The 16,047-nt window shown below is 44.6% G+C and overlaps 1 protein-coding gene across 2 annotated transcripts in view; it reads left to right on the top strand.

The window, feature by feature from the left end:
- Snx27 (sorting nexin 27) overlaps positions 1-4,529 on the top strand; it is a 74,562-nt gene extending 70,033 nt beyond the window's left edge. Inside the window, exons 9-12 of one of the 2 annotated variants that reach the window (XM_042681530.1) lie at positions 2,262-2,411; positions 2,972-3,100; positions 3,500-3,559; positions 4,404-4,529. In XM_042681530.1, coding sequence (XP_042537464.1) covers positions 2,262-2,411; positions 2,972-3,100; positions 3,500-3,559; positions 4,404-4,451 — 387 coding nt within the window. In that variant the 3' untranslated portion in view covers positions 4,452-4,529. Of the gene's footprint in view, positions 1-2,261; positions 2,412-2,971; positions 3,101-3,499; positions 3,560-3,661 lie in introns of both variants that reach the window. The other variant, XM_042681531.1, reaches the window with a different exon arrangement.
- Positions 4,530-16,047: the final 11,518 nt, after the last annotated feature.

Raw genomic sequence — 16,047 nt, 5'->3', positions numbered from 1 at the left:
TTTCAGCCTTCTGAGTAGCTAGGATTTCAGGTATAAGCCACCAGTACCTGCCTCAAGGATTTGTTTTGTTCATATTGCTATAGCAGGCTTCAGTAGGGCCAATGTTTGTCACTGATATAGAAAGGACAGTAAAAAGCAGTTGGAGGAGGTTAGATAGGTGTGATGGTGCTTGCATATAGTTTCAGCACTTGAAAGGCTGAGGCAGAAGGATCCAAGTTTGAGAGCAGCCTGGGTTGCATAGTGAGTTTGAGGCTAGCCTAGTAAGACCTTGTCTCAAAAATAAGCAAAACAGAATTAAAAGTATGTAAGTAGGATGATAGAAGGAAAAATTAGAGAAAAAATTTTAAGTTGTTGACCCTGGCCCTATATTCTCTCTATCCTTTCATAATGTTTCTTCTTCAAAGTTGTTATTGTTTTACCAAAGTAGAAAGTAGGAAAGGGGGAGGGAGGCTGGGAAGGTGGCTCAGTGGTAGAGCGCTTGCCTTGCATGCATGAGGCCCTGGGTTCGATTCCTCAGCACCACATAAGCAAAAAGAAAAAAGCCGGAAGTGGCGCTGTGGCTCAAGTGGTAGAGCGCTAGCCTTGAGCTGAAGAGCTGAAGGACAGTGCCCAGGCCCAGAGTTCAGGCCCCACAAACGGACCCAAAAAAAAGAAAGAAAGAAAGTAGGAAAGGGATTTTTCCCTGGATCCTGAAGTCCCTAGTGGTCTTAAGTGCCATTTATGAAGAGCCATAAATTACCCCGTGTCCTTTTTGTGTCTGTGTCCTGATTCTTCTGGTAAGGCAGTCCCTGAAAGGAAGCCTGACTGACCCTGAATCTTCGTTTCCCCTTTATCTTACTTTCCTGCTTCTCTCTATCCTCCTTCCACTTACCTTCTTTTATTCTCTCCCTCTCAACTCAAAATAGTGAGTTGAGCTGGAATCGGTGGTTCATGCCTGTAATCGTAGCTATTCAGGAGGCTGAGATCTGGCAACTTGAGATGTGTCTCCAACCTGGGCAGAAAAGTTGGCAGACTCCATCTCTAAAATAACTAGCAAAAAGCAAGATTGGAAGTAGCTCAAATAGAGTGTCAGCCCAGCAAGCAAGCTGGGCAAGCATGAGGCCCAGAGTTCAAACCCTAGTGCTTGAAAAAAAGGATTGAGGACAAGACTAATTAGCATTATGAGGTCTCCTTTCTAGCCCTGCTAGTCTGATCTTGATTACAGTATCTACTTTTTTTCTTTTGGCCAGTCGTGGGGCCTGAACTCTGGGCCTGGGCACTGTCCCTCAGCTCTTCAGCTCAAGGCTAGCACTCTACCACTTGAGCCACAACGCCACTTCCCGCTTTTTCTGCTTACGTGGTGCTGAGGAATCGAACCCAGGGCCTCATGCATGTGAGTCTACCACTGAGCCACTTTCCCAGCCCTTCTTTTTCTTTTAATTTTTTTTTTTTTGGTCATGGGGCTTGAACTCTGGACCTGGGCGCTGTCCCTGGGCTCTTCAGCTCAAAGTGAGTACTCTACCTCTTGAGCCACAGTGCCACTTCCGGTTTTCTAGTGGTTTATTGGAGATCAGAGTCTCACAAACTTTTCTATCCAGGCTGGCTTTGAACCATGATCCTCAGATCTCAGCCTCCTGAGTAGCTTGGATTACAGGCGTCAGCCACTGGCGCCCAGCTCTTTCTATATTTTTGATAGTACTGGAGTGTGAACTCAGAGCCTCACACTTGGTAAACATATGTACTACCACTCAAGTTACCCTTTTCATTGGTTGTTTTCAAGAGCTCACTTTATGCCCTGACCATCTTGGACTTTGGTCCTCCTGTATTTGTGTTTCTTCAGACTATTGGGATGTTAGGCACACACTACTGTGTCTGCCCATTATGCTTCCCTTGTGGCTTGAGATATGCACAACTAACCCAGTCATTGGTCAAGAAGGAGACTTGTGAAGTTCTTTGGCCTAGGCTGGCCTCAAACTGCAATCCTATGATCATCTGCCAAGTAGCTAGGGTTATAAGCCTGAGCCACCATGCTTGTCTCTCCTTTTCATTCCTATATCCCCTTTAAGTTGAGAAAGGAAGGAGATAAGTATGGGGCAGAAGCTGGAAGTGAAATAAAGGATTTTCATAGAATCCTTACCCAATTTAGGGACAACTGTGAGATCAGAAACCATGTCTTCAGGCTGTTGCTTTAAACACTCTGTTCTTTCTCTTATGCTGTACCAGTAGCTCTTTACTGTGTTTCAACTTTATGGTAACACTGTTTTCCCTTCCTTTTTGTCTAGTACCTCAACATGCTAAGGACTTGTGAGGGCTACAATGAAATTATTTTCCCCCACTGTGCCTGTGATTCCAGGAGGAAGGGGCATGTTATCACAGCCATCAGCATCACGCACTTTAAACTGCATGCCTGCACTGAAGAAGGACAGCTAGAGGTGAGCATCAGCGTGGTCCTGAGCGAGGAGCATTACAGATGAACACTTTGATACTCGATACTTACTGTATTTTAGTTTCTATTTTTGGGCAAACGATATCACAGTTGTGTTCTGATTAAGGTAAATAAATAGGCACTGAACCTATACTAAACCAAATTCACTGCTACTTTTGCTGGCTTTCATTCTTTTGCCAGTCTTTGAAGTGCTGTAGACATCTCCAGTCATTTTTTTTTTTTTAATCCCTGGATCTGAATCCCCTTTCCTCAGCTTCTCAGACTCAACTGTAGAACTTACTGTGTTGGGGTCTGGGAAGGTGGCTCGGTGGTAGAGCGCTTGCCTTGCATGCCTGAGGCCCTGGGTTCGATTCCTCAGCACCACATAAGCAAAAAAGAAAAAAGTCGAAAGTGGCACTGTGGCTCAAGTGATAGAGCGCTAGCCTTGAGCTGAAGAGCTGAAGGACAGCGCCCAGGCCCAGAGTTCAGGCCCCACGACTGGACTACCCCCCCACCCCCAAAAAAAAAAAAAAAAAAGAACTTACTGTGTTGTTCTTGATTGTCTAGAACCAGGTAATAGCATTTGAATGGGATGAGATGCAGCGATGGGACACAGATGAAGAAGGAATGGCCTTCTGTTTTGAATATGCACGGGGAGAGAAGAAACCTCGATGGGTTAAAATCTTCACACCGTATGTGAGTGGGACATGGCAAAGCACAGGGGAGAACTCTGGGCTTCAGATTCCTTTGAGTAAATGCATCAGTTGGGTGGGGAGAGAGAGGAGAGGGAGAGAAAGAGAGGAGAGAGAAGGGGAAAATGGTTCTCAAGATCAGAACCTCTTTGAATCTTATAGCCCCAAGGTATTTTTCCTTGAGGCCGCTCTAGGATTGGCAGTTTCACAGCCCACTTGACTCATTACTGCCACTAGAAGGAGCTAAAGAGCAGTAAATGGCCAGACCTGGGATTTGTCAGGGTTTTCTCTAGATTGGATGTATTTGGAAAACAGGGTAGCAGAGCAGTAGTACAAGGTATGTCCCTAGGGTGCTCTGTCTTGTGAAGTCTTGTGACTGTTGTTACTCTTTTATTTTCCCCAGTTCAATTATATGCATGAATGCTTTGAGAGAGTGTTCTGCGAGCTCAAATGGAGAAAAGAGGTAAAAGAATTCTTTAATTAACTTTTATCTGTTTGTTTGTTTAAAATTTGTAGGCCCATGGCCAAATACCTGGGACCCTTACCTCCATTTCTGTCTTTCTAGGAATATTAGTTAGAGACTGATTATCCAATGTGGGCCAGAACATTCTTCCAGCGAGGCTGGCCTCTGGATGGTGAATGGGCTATGCAAAAAAGCCCTGCTTCTTCTCTTGTCTAGAGGGTGGACATTGGCATCAGGCTCTCCCATCTCTCATGACTTCATGGACCCTCTTCTGCCTGTCTTTTGGTTTTATTTTGTTTTGTTTAGTGAAATCACCTTCCATGTTGTTCCTGACCCAGAAAGGCAGCTGTTTTCAGTGTTAGCCATCTGACTGGATGAGTCATGATAGAGTCTTTATAGCCTAACAAAAGAACATATATGTGGGGAAAAGTTTTTGTAACTGCTGTCAGTGCTGGAGCAGAATTTAGAAGATTCTAAATACTTAACTATTTGTTCTCAAAGAAAATCAGAGGATCAAGAGGTAAAGTCAGGAACATGATATAGTACAATATTGGGCTTTGGGAATCGCATCTAGCTTTTTTCCTAGCTTTCTTTTCTCTGTAATTTTGGGTAACTCAGCTTTCTTAAATCTGAGCTTTCCCTTCCATAGAAAAGGAAGACTGAGCCTGGTAATTAACATTCAAGGTTCTTCTAATTCTAGAGAGAAAGTTAGTTGTATCAAGGAAACAAACCAATGAGATTGAGTCATACAGTTATATACTGTTTTAGTTTCTGTTTGAGGGTTGTCTCCAGATTGGAGGAGATGATGGCTTCCCAATAACTCTTCTCCTTTTTTTCCTTTCAGAACATTTTCCAGATGTCGAGGTCACAGCAGAGGGATGTGGCCACCTAGCCTTCCCTTTTCCCCTTCCCTTGCCTTCATCCTCTTATCCCTTTTGTCTCCCATGTCAGAGTAACCATTAACACAAAAGATGAGAAAAAGAAAAAAGTCATTATATACAAAAAGCCCTAAACTAAATATTAATAACTCCCTCTGAATTTCATGTCTTGAATTGAGCTGGCAGAGAACACAGATTGGTCAGTACCAGAAGTCCACTGAGATAAGATAGAAATAAGCCCAACCAACTCGCCAAAGGTATCTTTGTTCTTTCACCTGGGCCTCATACCAACAGACGCTCCTTGTACTATATTTTTAAAACTGGAACTATGAACTTCATCCATTTGCACTGTTCAGACATATATATGTATGTATGTAAAGAAATTATAATATACACAAAATTAGCTGCACGTATATACATATATATATTTCTTTTTAAATTTCATATTGATGGCAGTACCTTTTTTAGCTTGTGTTTTTACACACCTTTCACTAGAATTCATGACCTCTCGCTCTCTTTGTTTCAAAACAAACTTTAAAAAGGAAAAAAAAAAATACAGAGAAAATACCTCTCCTCGTGAAGGACTCGAAAAGTTTACAACCTTGCTTGGGTTCTTTCCCCTCCTTTTTTGTATTGAGTATAGTTTCTGGCTCATGGGTTGCCATAGAGTCTGAGGAGCAGGGTGTGTAGTTGCTTTATCTTCTAAGAGGGTGCTGGGGAGGAGAAAGGGGTGTGTTTCTCACAGGCAGGAAGGCTGCAGATCTGCTGGGAGAATCTAAAGGCTTGATGTGATCTCTTGCTTTCAAAGCAGTTTTCCTGGTCTATCTCTCTCCAACTCATGGTTTTCCAGTCCATCTCCCATCTCCTTCCTCCTTCTCTAGGGCCTTTTGTGTGTTTTTTTTCCAACTGTCCCCAGAGCAGAGTTGAGGATGGGCTCAGGAGGCTGATGCTGCAGGAACATAAAATTACTACTTTATGGTAATTTCCCTTCTCCCCACTTCTGTAGCAGGCATGGTACTACAGACCAAGGGTAAATATATCTCAGGCACAAAGGTTGGATGAATGGAAGGAAAAGAAGGAAAGATACCTGCAAATATAGGGTTTTTACCTACTCCACTCCTGACCAATTGCATTCTCTTGTGATTTCTTTAAATAGCTGTGGTGGGGAGGGAACTGACAGTATCTTCAAGGCCTCAGGGCGAACTTGGAATGTGTCTGTAGTCTGTGCCAGCTAAACGATAACCCTATTCAAGCCAGCCAGCAGAAAGTCTGGGAAGAAGTGGGATATGGTTGATTTTATTTGGCTCTCTTTTTACTTAAAAACAATCTGAAGGAAATCCTTTTAGTCCCTAAGAGCTATATCCTAGGTTCAGAGGCCAGGGCTGATACATAGGACAATAGTCTCAGACCCTGAGGTTTGTAGGTCTTGCCTAAGGAGCACTAAGTCAGGCTCAGATGCAGTTGAAACAGGTCTTTGAACACTGCCCAAACACCTGAGTAAGTCACCTCCGTGAGGTGGCGTTGTCTGCTTTAGCTAGCCGAAGTCAGCTCCTCTAAGCAGTGTTGAGGTAGCTTAAAGTTTCTCTTTTGTAACTTGGTTTTGCAGATCATAATAAGACCACTTTTCTGTCTCTCTTATTCCTTATGCTGGATTCCACTTGCCCTAGGGAGGCATGGAATCATATAGATACCCTGTCCTCTCTTCAGATCCAGGTGACAGACCCATAGAGTGCAGAACATAAGAATGCTGTTTGTTTAAAGTTGCAGGGGGTAGTCTCTGATTTGAAGGCTTTAATATAGGATTGACTCTTCCTTTTGGCTTGAAGTGAATTTAATAATGAGCCAAATAACCCTAAAAAGAAATTTATTTCCTGCTCCAAGATGCTAAAGAGGCTTTTGGCACCAGCTTTGTTCAAACTATAAAAATAGCAATGTGCCCCTACTCCCTCATAATGAGAAAGGAAAGAGCAAATTGAAGAGTGAAAACCCAAAGTCTCTAGTAACCCAAGTGCTGACCTCCAGAGATGAAACATGGATTTGGAGGCCCCTGAGAATGGGTAGATGGTGCTCTGCTCCCTTTTTGATTTAGCACTCACTTGGTGCTTTGGAGATTGGATAAGGGACCCCTTAAGTAGGTAACTGGCCTGTTGACAAAATATGTTTAGGATCAGCCTCTACTTGAAGCCGTCCTACTAACAAGAGTACCCAGCAGTAGCAAGGTGGTGGAAAGGAGGGAGACCCCGAAAGATAGCACGTTCTCTTTTGCTCACATCAGCCCTTCAGTAGTGGAGCAGAGGTCACTGTGGCTGTGAGGTCCATAGGGCCAAGCCCTTCTTTGCATGAAGCAGTGTTAGGTGACTTCTTAACCCCCTTCCTCTGCACTTCCTTTTTCTAATTCCTACTATGTTTCCTAGTCCTGGCTTCTGCCCAGGGAGGCATCTACCCAGTCTTTTTTACAATTTGTCTCCGAGAAAGGAGGGGCTTCCCTTCCCCTAGCTTCACCCCAGCAGGATCTTCCTGGCCTCCCATTATTGTTCTCTTTACACTGGGTTTCTGTTCTGTAGAGCAAAAGCTCAAAAAAGCTCAGCTTTTTTATGGAACAGGAAAAAATGTATGCCCTGAGAAACATGCCTCTGTAGAAAGGTTCCCTTGGGCCATGCTTTGAGCTCCTGCTCATTATATTTTATTCTAGTCTCCATTTTTTTCTACCCTCCCCTTGCCCTAGGCTTAAGCTCAGCACAGGTACCCACATGTGCGTGCTCAGGGTAGTTCCTAGGCCTGGATAGAGCTCTCAGGGAGGAATTAGATAAATATTCCAACATCCTCATGCCTGGACTGTTTTGTTTCATCTTTTAGTTACCCAGGCCAGTAGCTTAGATTATCCCCTCCTGTAACTCCAAACACCATGCTTGGAGCGGCCAAATAGGGCACTGACAGGAGGTAATGCCTTTCTCACTTATCTCAGAATTTGCCAACTTACGGGCCTAGTTTCTAAGAGACAGTTTCTTTTGAAGGACCGGTATGCTAGTTGACCCGATCTCCAGAGCTGGCGGACCACTGGACCCTCCCCTTCTCTTCATCATGCTATCTGGCAGGACTCAGTTAGCAGTAGACCTCAGTACACTGCTGTTCCTTCACCAGCTTCATTAGTCACATTAGCTTCCTTCTGGAGGAGGGAGGAAGAAAGGGAAAATACAGGTAGTGGGAGTGCTTCTTTAGCCGCCCCCCCATCTTCCTGTTCCATCTAAGCTAAACTTCTGAGCACATCAGACCAGGCTCTTTCATAGCAGGATAGCAGCTCCCTTCTTACCCATAACTGAGGGTAGATGGGAAGTGGAGGGCTCTGGGGAGGTCAGAATTGAAGAGGGGAGTAACATGGGGTAGGGCCCTTGGCCAACTGCAAAACTTGGATAACAATTTTATTTCATGCCCTCTTTTAAGCCAGTGAGCTGGGCCATGCACACTTTTAATTTATTTGAGAGAAACTCTAATTGTATTTTCACTGCAGTATCTTGTATTTTTTATTTGTGATTTAAGAAATGTGAAGAGAAAATACACAGACACATAATGGCTAACAGTGTTCCTTTCATTCCTTGTTCTAGAGCTAACCACTCTAAAATTGTTTGGTAATGTCACTTAGTGTAATTAATTGTAACATATTCTTTTAAATAAATTGATTTATTGATGAAACAATTCTTTGGTTTCCTAGACTACAAATCCTTTGGGTTGTGTGGGAAGAAGTGGAGAGACCTTTGAGATTTCAGCTAGTGTGGTTAATCTGAAAATGAGAAGGAACATGTAGCCAGTTTCCCCAAGTAAAACGTGAGCAGTCTTTAGAGAGCAGGAGATTGAGAGGGATGGGAGAACAAGAAGCCATGGAGGTCGTCCCTGGTTTGCAGTGCTGTGTTTAGTGGCTCCTTTGAAAGTTCCTTCTCCTTCAGCTCTTAGAGTTGATTAAGCTTGCCCCTCCTGTCAGCCAGCATGCACAAAATCCTGTTAGGATTCACAGCATGAATTCTGGACTCCTTTCCCAGCCAAGTACAGAAAGCCTGGCAGAGCCCTTGGGTCACATGTTAGCACTATCCTGCTACCTCACTGGCATGTACATGTTAGTTTCTGAAGTAACTTAGGCAACCTTATCTCTTGGGAATCTGATCTGAAAAGTCCAAGTTACCCTAGTGAATTCCTGGACAAGACCGGGCAGATTCTGGTTTTAACCCCTCTCTGCCCATATCCCTGGAAGTAAGGGTAAGCCTGCTGCCTTTGCCTTTACAGAAGAAATCCAGGTGCTAGACCTACTTACCTACACGTGTAAGAGTACCTGCTCCTTTGTGCATGAGGCTGAAGGCTAAACCTGCTTAGAAAACCTCAGCATTTATAGTGGCTTGGACATATTTACTGTTTTTATAATTCTTTGTACTTTATTATTTCTTTTTTTTTGGTGGGGGGGTCCAGTCGTGGGGCCTGAACCCTGGGCTTGGGTACTGTCTCTCAGCTCTTCAGCTCAAGGCTAGCGCTCTACCACTTGAGCCACAGCGCCATTTCTGGCTTTTTTTTTTTCTTTTTGCTTATGTGGTGCTGAGGAATCGAACCCAGGGCCTCAGGCATGCAAGGCAAGCGCTCTACCACTGAGCCACCTTCCCAGCCCCTACTTTATTATTTCTATAGCCCCTGACCAAAAGCCTTAGCTGATGACCATATAGCAAGGACCAGGGGAGAAATAGGAAGGATCTCATTCACCTAGCATCAGCATTGAACATTTGGAATCTGATATTACTGTGCCAACGAGATTTTTTTTCCTTAACCAAGGAAGGAAAAAAATCTACAAAAAAGTAAACAATGGATTTATAGAATTAAAATTACCAGAGGTTGTAGCCAGCAACCTATGTACTGGAAGATGAGCAGTGTGATAGGTACTGTTACAGATGCCAAAGCAAAGGAAAACATTCTGCCCACGGCCTCACAGGACAGTGAGATATTTACAAGTGATTATGATCCAGAGCAGTAGAAGGTGTGTTTTTTTTTAATAAGTTTTTTTATCGTGAAAATACTGTACAGAGAGGTTAACAATTACATGAGCAAGGTAATGAGTACATTTCTTATCAAGCATTGTTGCCTCCTCCTTTGGTTTTCCCCTACCATCCCTTCCCTCCCACCTAGGTTTTGGTTTTTATTTCTTTTTCTTTTTTTTCCTTTTTTCCTTTTTTTGTTGGTCTTGAGGCTTTAACTCTTGGCTTGGGTGCTGTCCCTCAGCTCTTCAGCTCAAGGCGAGCACTCTGCCACTTGAGCCACAGTACCACTTCCGGTTTTCTGGTGGTTTATTGGAGATAAGAGTCTCATGGACTTTCCTCTCCGGGCTGTCTTTGAACTGCGATCCTCAGATCTCAGCCTCTTAAGTAGCTACAATGTGTGAGCCACTGGTGTCCAGCTCAGTGGAAGGTTTTGACACCATATTTATTAGGGGGTGTTGGGGGAAGGAAAAGAGACCCTTAGATAAGGGCATGAGGAAAATTGGAGGCCAGTGCCTCATACCTATATACCTGGACACTCTCAGGAGGCTGAAATCTGAAGGTCATGGTTTGAAATCAACCCAATCAGAAAAAGTCTGAATGTCTCTCTCTTTTTTTTTTTTTTTTTGGTCGGTCATAGGACTTGAACTGTGGGCCTGAACTCTACCCCTCAGCTCTTCAGCTCAAGGCTAGTGCTCTACCACTTGAGCCACTGTGCCACTTACAGTTTTCTGAGTGATTTATTGGAGATAAGAGTCTCACGGAGTGTCCTGCCTGGGCTGGCTTTGAACCATGATCCTCAGACCTCAGCCTCCTGAGGTCCTAACCCTAGTTAGGATTACAGGTGTGAGACATTGGCACCCAGCTAAGTGTGAATCTCTTCAATTAATCAGCAAAATGCCTGACTGTAGCATGGCTCAAGTAGTAGAGTTCCAGCCATGAGCAAAACAGCCAAGCAACAGTGCAAGGCCCGGGGCTGGGAAGGTAGCTCAGTGGTAGAGCACTTGCCTTGCATGCATGAGGCCCTGGGTTTGATTCCTCAGCACCACATAAGCAAAAAGAAAAAAGCTGAAGTGGCGCTGTGGCTCAAGTGGTAGAGCGCTAGCCCTGAGCTGAAGAGCTGAGGGACAGTGCCCAGGCCCAGAGTTCAGGCCCCACGACTGGACCCAAAAAACAACAACAAAAAAAAGTGCAAGGCCCTAAGTTTAAACCCTAGTACACATACACATACACAATCTCACACACAGTTATTGTGCCATTCTGTGCCAGTCACTATAGTACAAGAGAGTGAAATGTGTATAGAAAGGTCCAATGTTATCCAAATAACAGTAATCCTATTCAAATGGAACCCAGGGCAGTTAGGAAAGAAAGTGGGAAGTAAGGCTTTGAAGAGCTTTGATGCCAATAGGTGCCCTACATTAGAAGGTTGGGTTTTTTTGTTTTAAGAAAATTGGTGTTTCAGGAGTCAATTAGGAGACCAGTTATGATTATTCAGTCAGTAAATGGAAACAGCAAACACTGAAAAGAGAAATATATGTGAGAAAATTTATGGGAAAAAGTTGTTTTTTGTTTTTTGTTTTTTGGTCCGATCGTGGGGCCTGAACCCTGGGCCTTGGTGCTGTCCCTCAGCTCTTCAGCTCAAGGCTAGTGCTCTACCACTTGAGCCACAGCACCACTTCCGGCTTTTTTTTTTTTTTTCTGCTTATGTGGTGCTGAGGAATTGAACCCAGGGCCTCATGCATGCAAGGCAAGCACTCTACCATTGAGCCACCTTCCCAGCCCGGGAAAAAGTTTTTGTGATTTTTTTTTTTAACATGTAGCGCAGGCAGGCCCTTAAACATATGTAATCTCAGCTACCCCTGCTTCCCAAGTGCTAGGATGCTATGCATGTGGCTCCATGCAGAGCTGTTTCATGATTTAGTGAATTTGTGTGAGATGGTTAAAGTCTTCTAAGGTTTGATGTCTTGAGTGGAGAATAGAAATGTTTAAAAGCTGCGACTTCAGAAGGGTAGCAGTTAGCTTTGGATTAGTATAATTTAGGCAGGGATGGGAAGTCCATTATTGATTATTGGTTTTAATTATTTCCTAAGCAGCTGTGAATATTCTGGTAATGGTTGAGGATGATGCAGATACAGAAATGAACAAAGCAGATGAACATCACTGAGTATCAGTGAGTTAGCTCTCAAATAGAACTGCAGTTTCCTTGGAGACTAGGTTGCGAGAGAGCAAGAGAAATGTGAACACAGATGAGGATACTACAGGTTTCTTGGGGCAGTGGGGAGAGGAGATGTCATTATTTACTTTAGAGGTGGACCTAGTTGGTGATTTGCAGTTGGATTGACTTAGAGATGTTGGAAAAGCCAGGTCTCATGGCACATACCTTTAATCCACCCCTAGAGAGGCTGAGGCAGAGGACTTTCAGTTGTCTAAATTCCCCCACCCCAACAAAAATTAAACCTATGTGGCAGAAAGGATATAGTCTAAATTTATGATGAAAATTTAAGAGTCAGAAGAAAACCTAAGTTAGGAACACATAACTAGGAATTTTTTTTGGGGGGGGGGTCAGTCATGGGACTTGAACTCTGGGCCTGAGTGCTGTCCCTCAACTCTTCAGCTCAGGGCTAGTACTCTACCACTTGAGCCACAGTGCCACTTCCGGTTTTCTGATGGTTTATTGGAGATAAGAGTTTCATGGCTTGCAGGATGCCGGTGGTTTATGCCTGTAATCCTAGCTACTCAAGAGGCTAAAATCTGAGGATCATGATTCAAAGCCAGCCTGGGCAGGAAAGTCCTTGAGACTCTTATCTCCAATAAACCACTAGAAAACCCAAGTGGCTCAAGTGGTAGAGTGCTAGCCTTGAGCTGAAGAGCTGAGGGACAGAGCTCAGACCCAGAGTTCAAGCCCCACAACCAACAACAACAACAAAAAATAAAGTTTCACGGCTTTTCCTGCCCGGGCTGGCTTTGAACTAGGATCCTCAGATCTCAACCTCCTGAGTAGCTAGGATTACAGGCAAGAGCCACCAGCACCTGGCTGTTTTTGTTTTTGTTTTTGTTTGGGTCTTAAGCTCATGAGCTAAGCACTGTCCCTTTCTTTTTTTTCTTTTTTTTTTGTCGATCGTGGGGCTTGAACTCTGGGCCTGGGTGCTATCCCTGGGCTCTTCAGCTCAAGGCAAGCATTACCACTTGAGCCACAGCGCCACTTTCGGTTTTCAAGTGGTTTATTGGAGATAAGTGTTTCACGGACTTTCCTGCCTGGGCTGACTTTGAACCATGATCCTCAGTTCTCAGTTCCTGAGTAGCTAGGATTACAGGCATGAGCTACTGGCACCCGGCTTAGCACTGCCCCTTTGGAGAGAGCACTGAGTCACAGATATACTTCTGGCTTTTGGATGGTTAATTGGAGATAAAGAGTCTCACAGACTTTCCTGCCTGGGCTGGCTTGGAACAGGATCCTTAACTCTTAACCTGCTGAGTAGCAAGGATTACAAGTGTAAACCACTAGTGTCCGGCTGACATTCATTTTTTCATCGCCAGTGAGAGGATGTAGCCCATTGGAGGGAAACCCTGCATCTGGGGAGCAAGCAGCAGCTGGCTCTTCCGTAAAGCAGACCTGAGGAGAAGCCTGGGACTAGGATTGTGTAAGAACCTGGAGGCTAATTTAGGCCTGGACCAGCCAGCCTAGCTTCCAGGACTCCATGCCACGTGTGTCTCTGTGATTGTGTGCTGTGTCCTGTCTCTTGGCTCATCTCCAGTCATCATGGAGTCCCAATTCAGCTCTCCATTGGAGCTGAATTGGCTTGTTGGTATTGTTCTTGTTATTTCTTTCCTCTTTAGCATGTTTCCTAGCAGGGTTATGTGTATTTGCGTGCTACAGGCCTTTGTAACAACTGGCGGCCTGCAGCCTGTTAACTGTATATTAAAGACTCCAATATTCTATATTTAAAAAAAAAAAAAAAAGAACCTGGAGGCTAGAGCTGGGCTAAAGTTCTCAGATAGGGAGAAGAAAATGAGGTGTGGCCACAAGCAGCCAGCATTCCAGGTATCTGGTTTTGGTTCTACAGTTGAAAGTTGCTCCCAGTTTCTGCTGTTAATGTGCCAGCTCCATTTTTTTCTGCCTCAAGAAGCTATTTTCCTTCCGTTTATGCTGCCATTAACATTTGAACATAGGTTATTATAGAAAGACAGTAAAGGTAGTCATTGATGTTTGTGGGAAGGGCGGCCATACTTTGGTGTTGTCTGAGATCCAGAAAGATACCAGAAAGGAAGAATAGTATCAGTCCTGATACTCCTTACTTCCACATCCTGAGAGAGAACAGCAACGCTGCACAGTGAGTCCCTCTGGGAGATGCTCTTGGTGTAAACCTCTCCTTTTATCTTTCTTTTCTCACCCACAAGTGTTACGAAGCTGAGATGGAGCAAGGGAAAATTCACAGATACTAAATTCCAACTCCTGTTGGTCTTATACTTCTTCCCATCTCTGCGCGCACGCACACACACACACACGTATGTGCGCATGTGCAGATTTCAGATGCTGTGTACTTGCTAAGAATCCTGACTGGATTTGCATATATCCAAATAAGTTCCCTACCCAAGAATATTTTTTCCCTGAAACCATACCCATAGATACATCTCCATAGTACTTCATATTTTACATAATTTTCATTTTTTAAATCTTTTTGTTGTTGTTGTGGGGCTTGAACTCTGGACCTGGGCACTGTCCCTCAACTTTTCAGCTCAAGGCGAGCACTCTGTCATTTGAGGCACAGTGCCACTTCCATTTTTCATTTTTTAAGACAGTACTGGGGCTTGAGTTTAGGGCTTCAAATTTTCTGGGTAGGTGTTCTACCACTTGAGCCATGTCCCCAGCCTTGTTCATTTTTGCTTATGTTTATTTTTCTTTTTTTTGTTGGTCATGGGGCTTGAACTCTGGGCTTGGGCGCTGTCTTTGTGCTCTTCAGCTCAAGGCAAGCGCTCTACCACTTGAGCCACAGCACCACTTCCGTTTTCTAGTGGTTTATTGGAGATAAGAGTCTCACGAACTTTCTTGCCTGGGCTGGTTTTGAACTGCGATCCTCAGAGCTCAGCCTCCTGAGTAGCTAGGATTACAGGGGTGAGCCACCAGCACCTAGCTTTATGTTTATTTTTCAGGTAACACCTCATGTTTTTTTTTGGGGGGGGTCCGGTCGTGGGGCCTGAACTCTGGGCCTGGGCGCTGTCCCTCAGCTCTTCAGCTCAAGGCTAGCGCTCTACCACTTGAGCCACAGCACCACTTCTGGCTTTTTTTTCTTCTTTCTTATGTGGTACTGAGGAATTGAACCCAGGGCCTCAGGCATGAAAGGCAAGCGCTCTACCACTGAGCCACCTTCCCATGTTTTTGCCCTGGGCTAGCTCAGACAATGATTCTCTTCAAAGATAGTTAAGATTACAGGCATGTGCTATAATGACCAGCCCTTATTATTTTCATTCTATTACTATTCCGTGTTTTGACACAGGGTCTTACTATGTAGCCCAAATTAGCCTCAAACTTGGGGTCCTTTGCCTCCTGAGTACATAGTGTTATAGGTATGTACTACTAAACTCAATTTCCCTTTTTTATTTTGTTGGTCATGGGGCTTGAACTCAGGGCCTGGGTACTGTCTCAGCTCTTTTGCTCAAGGCTAGAGCTCTACTACTTTGAGCCATAGCTCTAGTTTTTGAGTGGTTAATTGGAGATAAGAGTCTCACGGTGAGAGGGTGGGGGGGGGGGGGGGGGGAGGGACTTTTCTGCCTGAGCTGGCTTCAAACTACAATCCTCAGATCTCAGCCTGTTGAGTAGGATTTACAGAGGTGAGAACTACTACTTTGAGATAGACATTAAGGGGCTGGGAAGGTGGCTCAGTGGTAGAGTGCTTGCCTTACATCCCTGAGGTCCTGGGTTCGATTCCTCAGCACCACATAAGCAGAAAAAGCCGGAAATGGCACTGTGGCTCAAGTGGTAGAGCACTAGCCTTGAGCTGAAGAGCTGAGGGACAGCACCCAGGCCCAGAGTTCAGGCCTCACAACCAGACTCCCCCCAAAAAAATAACCACTAGAAAACCTCAAGTGGCATTGTAGCTCAAGCAGTAGAGCGCTCACCTTGAGCTGAAGAGCTGAGGGACAGCGCCCAGGCCCAGAGTTCAGGCCCCATGGCCAGCAAAAAAAAAAAAAAGAGAGAGAGAGACATTGAGACAGAAGAAGGGGGCAGATAGGGAGTAGGGATTTTACTCATTGTAGTGCTTGCTTTTTGTTGTTGTTGTTCATTGTGGGCCTGAACTCTGGGCCTGGGTGCTGCCCCTGAGCTCTTCAGCTCAGGGATAGTGCTCTACCATTTGAGCCACAGCACCACTTCTGGCTTTTTCTGATGATGTGGTGCTGAGGAATCAAACCTAGGGCCTCATGCATGCAAGACAAGCGCTCTACCATTGGGCCACCTTCCCAACTCCTGTGCTTGCTTTTTTTTTTTTTTTTCTTTTTTTAAACGGGATGGAACTCAGAACCTTGCATGTACTTGGCAAGTGCTCTACCACTGAGCTGCATCCCTAGCCTGTGGTGGTACTTTCAATGAACAAGTGTAGCCAGA

Source organism: Dipodomys spectabilis, unplaced genomic scaffold, assembly GCF_019054845.1.
Source record: "Dipodomys spectabilis isolate Male_0828 unplaced genomic scaffold, ASM1905484v1 ptg000069l, whole genome shotgun sequence".
In the NCBI taxonomy this organism is placed as follows: Eukaryota; Metazoa; Chordata; class Mammalia; order Rodentia; family Heteromyidae; genus Dipodomys; species Dipodomys spectabilis.
This window is presented reverse-complemented; position numbering and strand designations above follow the sequence as displayed.